This window comes from Phalangium opilio, unplaced genomic scaffold, assembly GCF_054372755.1.
Source record: "Phalangium opilio isolate 3A_F unplaced genomic scaffold, DU_Popi_V2 ptg000387l_1, whole genome shotgun sequence".
Taxonomy (NCBI): Eukaryota; Metazoa; Arthropoda; class Arachnida; order Opiliones; family Phalangiidae; genus Phalangium; species Phalangium opilio.
The window spans coordinates 55090-64006 of NW_028324233.1; the positions used below are offsets into that span (position 1 = coordinate 55090).

General features: G+C 35.6%; 1 protein-coding gene across 6 annotated transcripts; it reads left to right on the top strand.

The window, feature by feature from the left end:
- The first annotated feature begins 128 nt into the window (after positions 1–128).
- LOC149597142 (uncharacterized) lies at positions 129–8440 on the top strand. 6 transcript variants are annotated; one of them, XM_089861218.1, is made up of 8 exons: positions 150–453; positions 515–575; positions 5658–5966; positions 6028–6987; positions 7044–7116; positions 7402–7570; positions 8036–8155; positions 8215–8440. In XM_089861218.1, coding segments are annotated over exons 3-8 (1632 nt in total). In that variant the 5' UTR covers positions 150–453; positions 515–575; the 3' UTR covers positions 8216–8440. The 6 variants fall into 6 exon arrangements, with proteins under 6 accessions (XP_089717342.1, XP_089717341.1, XP_089717345.1 ...); XM_089861217.1 differs by having other exon boundaries at positions 151–453; positions 523–575; XM_089861219.1 differs by lacking the exons at positions 7402–7570; positions 8036–8155; positions 8215–8440 and adding an exon at positions 7187–7366 and having other exon boundaries at positions 149–453; positions 523–575.
- Positions 8441–8917: the final 477 nt, after the last annotated feature.

Consider the following 8917-nt stretch of genomic DNA (forward strand, 5'->3'; position numbering starts at 1 on the left):
AGATAGAGATATCAGCCCTTGTACCTGTTCACTATATCCCAGAGAGTAGAGACGGGTTTTATGGTTTATTGTTCGGAATTTGGCGCGAAAATTTAGTGGTCTGACTGGCACCGCGTAAGGCATGAGTTCGTACCAATATATTGTTCAGTAATCGTGGCCCGAAACATGTTGCAAGGTCAAGCTCAGGTAGCTTTTGCTACTCTGAGCTTTCGAATTGAACCCCATGCAGTGGAAAAATTTTGGAGACTGAAGGGGCGCTTGTCCAACCCCAAGCTCCCGACCTCTCCCTCGTGTCGTGTGTCACGTGAACACAACTTCGCGAGTAGTCATTATAGATTATCGATTTTCGAAGTAGAAGCATTTACTTGGAAAAACTTAAGAGTCTTAGACGGGACAAGAAGAGTAACAAGAGTTGTGCAGCGTTCATTTTGGTTTTTTGGGATAGCGTGCTTGGTAAGTTAAATCTTTGAACTTAAAACCTAATATATTGACATATCTTATTAATTACATGGAGCATTTCAGATTAGTTGGGTTTTTGCTACGGATTGGGGTTACACAACTTCACTGGATTTAAGGTAAGGAACATTTTAATACTATTCCTTAGATTTTCTCGGGTACGTTCAACAATTTAAGTTATTCTTCTGACGCTCTAAAAGTAGTGAATAGGAAAAATGTTATTGAATTAGACTATAGAGTTTTGTGGCTTTTGAAACAAAAAGCGGGTGTCTAAATTATTCGTTGGGTTTTTTGACGAAATGAAGTACAGCGAGATTTTTATGATGGAGGACGCCAATAAGACGTCACTGCAAGTGGTATAGAAACAATGGTAGAACAAGGTGGCCCAAGGTCTGGGCTCATACAGTAGCCATATCGTATGAGTAGTCCCTCGACGCGTAACCCCTAAGTATCCTTCAATCCCAAACCATAGACTTGTAACATTTAATCGTAATCCCTTTTAAAATCGCCAATGATTTAGTGAGTAGCCCCTCTACTTCCTTATAAAATAGACAATGATTTAGTGAGTAGCCCCTCTACTTCCTTATAAAATCGACAATGATTTAGTGAGTAGCCCTCTACTTCCTTATAAAATCGACAATGATTTAGTGAGTAGCCCCTCTACTTCCTTATAAAATCGACAATGATTTAGTGAGTAGTCCCTCTACTTTATTTTTACATATTGTAATATGTTACTGAAAAGAAGTACTTCCCACTGTTTAGCTCTAATTGATTCAATAATTGATTAAAAATTTCGTAAGAGTCGATAATTTGAGTGTTTTAATTGTGAGTTGCGAAAAATTTGTTCCAAGTTTGAAGATCAAATCAACTTATGATATTTTTATTCTTAATGTATAGAGAGGTTTCATTTTATCATTTTATGATTTCAGTGAGTGGTCCTCACAGTTATACCAGAGGGAATTAAGTAGGAAGTGGCAGCTAGGGCACATTTAGAATAGGCCTTTACTTAAAATCGAATGTTGTCTTGGGAAAAAGCAGAGATGGAGGGCGTTCCTACCCTCCCGCGAAAGGAGTTTATAGAAAGGTCTATAGAGTAATCTCGGTAGAGAGGGAAAAACCAGTTTATCCCTCCCTTTAGGCGCGCTTGTTAGGGGGAATGACACGGAGCATGGAGAGTAGTATCGGCGCTACGTACAGCAACGTCACTCCCTTCTATCTCCAAGCTACGTGTCATCCCCCCCTAACAAGCGCGCTCAGTATTCCCTCTTACAAAAGCGCGCCTAAAGGGAGGGATAAACTGGTTTTACCCCTCTCTACCGAGATTACGCTATGGAGTGACGTTGCAATACGTAGCGCTGACATTACTCTATTACAAACTGGAACATTAGACTACCGTAATTCTGCTTTACCAAACCGGTTTTTGTTTTCTATTCATATATCGTGGGGTTACGTTCTTGTGACGTCTTTCAAATATTATCCGTCTAAGTCTTTATAAGAGTTCCTTTAAAGGGAGGGTGAAGTGGAAAATAAAGTGATTTTAATCCATTCTTCTACTAGTTATAATATTTATCTGCATAGTGAAACATCCAGGAAATATCTCTGAAGGATTTTAAAAATTAAAATAGATTTAGATTTCTTCGAAAATTTTAAATTTGTGCCCAAGACCCTGCCTCTCAGTTAACAAAACTTGCGTGGCACGCTCGATTTCGAGCATTATGTAGCACGATATATGATAAATACTGCGCGCGATGTGATAACCGTAGCACGTGACATTGAGCGTGACTTGGATATTTTGTTAACTGGAAGGCAGGGCGTTACGCTTTTGATCGTGCGCTCAAATTTTACATAATTGATGAAATCTGAATCTATTTTGATTTTTAAAATCATTCAGAGATATTTCCTGGATGTTTAACTATGCAGATAGGTCTTATAACCAATAGAAGAATCGATAAAAAATCACTTTATTTTCCTCTCCAGCCTCCCTTTAAGAGAGAGGGTCGAAATTCCAACCCTTTTTTTCGGAAAAATATAGGGAAGTTACTAGTCTCTGCTCTCTAATCCTATAATATACCTTTGCACACACGTGCGCTGCTCGCACGCGAGTGAATTTATATTAGCCCCTAAATATGTTTGAGCATGGCCTTGAGGGAATTTATTTAGCCATAAAAGTATCATAAGTGCACAATACGTATTCCCCGTGTAACTTCTAATTTCATGTACAATGGGAATTTCGTTTTAAATTTTAGATTCTGGTAATGGATTTTTCAAAAAAATGTACAGTATGTGACTATAACTCAACCAGTGTTCAGGATTATGTTAATCATCACAGTGTTCATCGAAATATTCCAAATCTGATATACCCATGCTACCTTAGTAGCTGTGACTATTACTCACCAAACTACAATACATTTAAAAGTCATTGTCGTAGACATGGGATGAAAAGGCTAAACAACAATGCAAACTTAAATGACAGTGAACCAGCAAAAACATCAAGAACTGAAACAGAAAATCTTTGTTTCATAAAGTGTTCAGTTTTAAACTGTTGTCTGACATTCGAAGATTTAAAAAGCTACACGAAGCATTTAAAGTGTCATATTAATACTGGGGTGGGAGTTTCCTGTCCTTTTAATTGTGATGAACAAAATGTTTTCAGGGTTTTATCTACTTTCACTTCCCATTTGACTAGAAAACACAAAGGGCAAACAGAATATCAGCTTAAAGGCTGTACGTTGGTTTCTCAATTAGGTAGTACAGATCCTTTGCCCACGCGATTCGAAATAATAGACCAGCCAGAAGAGTTGGGAGATACTAATTCTAATTTTAACATAGAAAAAAACACCAGTTTAAATAGAGTTACTGATATAACTAGAGCCGAAACAGAATATGCCAAAAATCTTGGTTTATTCTATCTTAAATTGGAAAGTATAAATAACATTCCAATAAGTACTATACAGACAGTGGTCGATGAATTTCATTTTATGAAACAGATTGAAAGTGAATTTTTAGAAAACCATTTGAGGGAAAAACTAATGGGTATGGAATTTGATGAAACCAAAACCAAGGCCATTTTGAATGCCGTAAAAAGTTGTGACTTATTAACTAGAGTCAGAGAATCCCATTTCAAAACATTACATCGCAGAAAAACTTTCTTTACGGAAAATTTAAATTATGTTAAGCCCGTAAGCATTTTACTTGGGTACCGTAATGGTACAACGGTATTTTACCATTATGTATCGGTTGAGCAATCTTTAAGTACCCTAATTAGAAATAGAGATATTTCAAAAATATTAATTTTTAAAGAGCCTGCTTATGAACGAAATGCGCATAGATTTTTAGAAGATGTAACAGATGGAAAGGCATATAGTAATCGCAAATGTTTCTCGGAGAAAGCAATTAATTTATTAATATTTCAAGATGCATTTGAGACGGTAAATCCGCTTGGCTCGGCCAAATGCAAACATAAATTACTAGGAGTTTATTACACTCTACTTAACATTCCACCAGAGAAAAGATCTAACGTCAATCACATTCAATTAATTTCCCTGTGTAAAGAGGCAGACATGAAACATTTTGGCGTGGTGAAGTTTTTTAGTAAGCTAATATTAGATTTAACGGCTTTAGAAAAGAATGGAATAGAACTACTAAACGGAGAAAAGGTGAAGGTAAATCTTTTTGGTCTGATTGGAGATAATTTGGGATCACACGACGCTGGTGGATTTCAATTAAATTTTTCAAATGGTTATGTTTGTCGCTATTGTGAGATTGAATATAAATATTTAAACAAATTTAATAATTTAATAAAAAGGACTGTTCAATCTTACGATAATGCTATAGAAAAAGTGACCACCAAAGATTTTGACTCTTATAGTGGGATTAGGTTTAATTCACCCTTTAACAATCTGCGAAGTTTCCATGTATGCGCACCTGCTTTACCGCCGTGCCTTGCCCATGACGTATTTGAAGGTATAATAGCCTATGATTTGAATATTTTTATCTCATATTGGATTAAGAAAAAAAAATGGTTTTCATTGCCTCACTTCAATTTAATGCTTACTGAATTCAAGTATAAAGGTTCAGATTCTAGTAACAAGCCTTGCCCTCAAAAGGCGGGAGCTTCAAAATTGACAGGCAATGCATCACAAAATTGGTGTATGCTTCGCATCCTGTCTTTAGTACTGCGAAATGAAGTACAATTTCTAGACCCAGTTTGGTTGCTGTATATTCAGTTAAAACAAATTGTGGAAATACTTTGTGCGCCAAAAATATCAAAAGGGGAGGTAGCAATTTTACTTGTTTTCCTAAAACAGTACAAACTAAATTTATTAACAGCCTTCCCTGACTATAAGTTAAAACCTAAACACCACTATGTAATCGATCACTATCCTGAACTGATTTTGGAATTTGGGCCACTTATAAGAGTATTTACATTACGTTTCGAAAGTAAAAACGGGGTTTTTAAAAAATGGGCTCGACTAACTAAAAATTTTATTAATATCACAAAGAGTTTGTCTGAGAAGCATCAAAAACAACAAGCTTATCTATCTAGTGGTTCATATTTTCCTCCTGACTTAGAGTTAACAGACTGTGGGTCTCCATTTCAAAGTGAATTGTTTTTTGATGATTGCATAAACACGGACGCTATAAAACACCATTTAAAAAGAACGAATTCAATCATTCTTTCAAAGTTAACATTCAAAGGAACACAATATGAAGTAGGACAGTTTATTGTGATTTCAAGTAGTGAGGATGTGATTACGTTTGGGAAAATTAAATCATTAGTTGTGAAAGGGCACGATGTCTATTTGATATCAGAATGGTATAAGTCGAAGTTAGAGTTGAACTTATTTCTGTACGAGCTTACCGTGCAAGCCAAAACCACTATCATTCCTTTACAAAATATTGTGGATTACTATCCATTAAATGGGTATTATTTGGAAGGAAAATGCTTTATTTCCCTAAAGCATTCAGTATATCATCCATGATGAAAATTATGAATAAAACTTGAAATAATTTTCAATATTAATTTAAAAGCTTTGATTTATTTCAAAATCTTGTCTGAATTAATGGATATTCTAAAACCTGAGACAATAGCCAATGAGCTCCATGTTTTTCCTCGAAACCAGGTTTTCTAATGTCAATTTTGGGCCAAATCAAGATGTTCGATGGCTGTATTTATATTCTTATCTCATTTCAAACTATAGATGGCATCTAACGGCTGTGAACAACAAATATTTGAAAACTTAAAAACTGTAATCGTGGCTGCGATACCAGTTTTTTTGAATCGTGTTGATAACGTAGAAAAACTAGCGAATTCTTTTGTGGAATTGGGTGTTGAAGCCATTGAAGATTTAAAGTTTGTTAAATTCGAAGATTTGAAAGATAAAAGCATCATGACTCCAGTCCAATTTCGAAAACTGGTGGATTATGTTGAAAGGTGCTCCTGCAACCCAAGCAACTCTCCACAACTTAAAGCTGACACTAGAGGATCTGCTACTGATAAACTCAATGAAGTAAAAATACCACTCAATTGAATATTATATTTTTTCCTAAATTAATTCTCATTGTTATTAGTCAATTCTTTCGCCATCGTTAAACCCAAATTGGATGAACCATTTCAATGTGAATATCAATATGTTTAGACCCACCATTGCTCAAGGTTTAAGAAATAGCAGAAGATTGAAAGACAAAGAGCGTCGTGAAGTTGTGCGAGTTATAATAGCCGAGGTTTTAAAAGTATGCTCAAGACCCCTCTATAGTCAGTTAAAAGAGATAGCAAGGAAATTTCATGTAGACTTTCCTCTTGCAATTTGTGATAAAGTAGATGGCGAGGTTTTGGGATCAGGTTATGAAAGTTTTGCAATGCAGCTAAAAACTAGAGTTGAAAATCTCTCCCGCGACAAGGACAATGAAATTCCAACTATAAGGAGAAAATCCAAAAATGCCAGCAAATATGTATATAGAGTAGATTCGATACCTTCAGATGGTCCACCTAGTCCAGACCAGTTAGAGTTAGCCAAAGCCGCTCAAAATCAGTTGATAGAGTTAGTGCATGATCAAAATCCAGATTTGGAAATGGTAAAGCAAAAATTGAAGGAAGGATATTTATTGCAAAGACGAGAGTTTGATTCCCAGCTTGATTTAAAAACGATTAGAAAAAATTGGCCGTTTCTATTTGAAATTTACGGCATAAATACCTATTCCACTTTACTTCTTGAAAAGAACATTTTTAATCTTTTTGAGGCGTTTTTTGAGCAAAGAGGGGGGAAAATATTAGCTTTTTTTGTGCACTTAAAAACCATCCCAACCACGATGGAGTCATGTTCAGCGCAAACACCAGCATCCATATGCCAAGAAACAAATGAGAAAAAAACAAAAAAAAGGAAGGGGAATGGAAAGCTCCCTATGAATCCATTGGCCGATTTCAATTCAAATATTGAGTGCAGCACTAGTCAAAATGCTGTTGCAACGATTATTATGTGTTTAATGGCCCATTTTAATGAAGACTTCAACGTCCTCTTTCCTAGTTTTGAGGTATGAAAATAATTTTTTTTTGAAATTCAGAGTTTTATTTAAAATTATTTTTACAGCCTGGGACGTCTGTGGAAGACATTGAAAAAGACCTTGTGGTATCAAGAGGCCACCCTTGCCTTGCCGTTGCAGGTTGGTATAGACTAAGACCATTAAACACAGATGGACTGGAATAGAGATACAGCGTGTGGTTCTTTTAAAGCAGCGCCTCTCTAGCGCCACGCCGCGACCAATATTGAACGTTTTTCGACTGATCACTGGGTCGAAAGGTTTCGAGACTCTCCCGTTGGGGTGACGACAGGCGATGCCATAGGACGAACGGGGGTTTTAGCTAATCATCCCAGTCAATCTGTGTTTAATGGTCTTAGGTACAGATAGTCTATTTCAGATTTGTTCAAAAAACTTTTCTCTTTGAAGGAAAGCTCGTGGACAGCAAATTAATGATGCTAGCTGTAGATGGTCATGTGGTGAACGACCACATTGACGGAAACCTTGTAGAGGCGTTGAGCGCATTATTTGCCACATACTACATGGCAAATATAAAATATCAAGACGAGTGCTTTTGCACCTTGGAATTTTTACAGAGGTAGGCCTAGCTTTTTCATTTAAACCATAAGTATGACACTTAATATTACCCTAGATTTAACTTTACATATTATTCTAAAATCGAAAATTATTTTCGGTTTAAAAATTGGTACTTATTGCTATGAAAACTATTCAAATTATTCATTTAGTGTTATACCAGAAATATATACATTTGTGCTACTTGGAAAGTTTAGCAGGCCAACCGTCGCGCATACGTTCCAACGGCGTAGCGCAAACAACTCAAGTAAACAATGAATCACAAGTGGGAGAAGGTCACGTTTTAACAACGTTTTAAGGCCAGCCCCTTAAATTCGATTACAAATTAGTATAAGGATCTATGGCCTGTGAAAGATTCCAAGTAGCGGAAATCTATACATTCCTGGTCATACTTATTGATATTATGTTAATTATGCTGAAACCAATATTTCTACTAATGTCCTTTTCTAACATGGTTTGAAAACTTCAGATACGCAGCAAAAGTGAATCCAAAACAAGGGGGAAATGGATTAAAAAAAACCCCATCAATACATCCTAAGGTTCTGTCACTCATAAATAAAATTTCAAACTATGAGTGGTCAAAAGATTGGTGTGTATTTTACTATGATGAATTATTATGCTAAAATTATAATATGTTTTCTACCGTAGAATTCTTGTCAAGGACATCTTTGATTTTTCATTTTTCAAAATTCTGGTAACTATCAATATCTAACTTTATAGTAAATTATCTTCTAAGCTTCTTTTTTTCACTACTAAACTGGACGAGAAACAATAATATGTTTAAAAAAAATGAAGTATTGTAATCGCGAGGCTGACTAAAGGCTTTAAAATGCACGATTCAAATTGATAATAAAAATGTTTCCTTGCAAGTATATATGCATTTTTCTTCTTGTGAATAAATATAGTCTTATATAAAAATAGTCTTATATAAAATAGTCTGATATTAATCCTTTCACTTTGAAGTGTACATTATCTACATTAAAGGGGATTTATCATTGGAATTTTTCCCCTGACTTTGAGCAACGGCTAAAGTCTTTTTAGCGCAGGCATTTAGTATTCGCACTAAGCGTTGTAGATTGTTTGTGTTTAGTTCCGTGGTATAACAGCCCCTTAAAGCTACACCTCGAGGAACACGTTTAGTTAACAGGAATTTTATAAAGTGTGAATGTTGTTGAACGGACAGTTAGCTGTACAGTTTTAATGAGTCAATATTGTCAAATTAACAGTAAGCTCATTTGACTTTACAAGGGTGAATATTGTCGAATTAACAGTAAGCCCATCTGGTTTTACAAGGGTAAATATTGTCGAATTAACAGTAAGCCCATCTGGTTTTGCAAGGGTAAATATTGTC

What these genes read in the sequence shown, in the direction of transcription:
- LOC149597142 (XM_089861216.1), top strand. Translation starts at nt 2,712, where the DNA reads ATGGATTTTTCAAAAAAATGTACAGTATGTGACTATAACTCAACCAGT.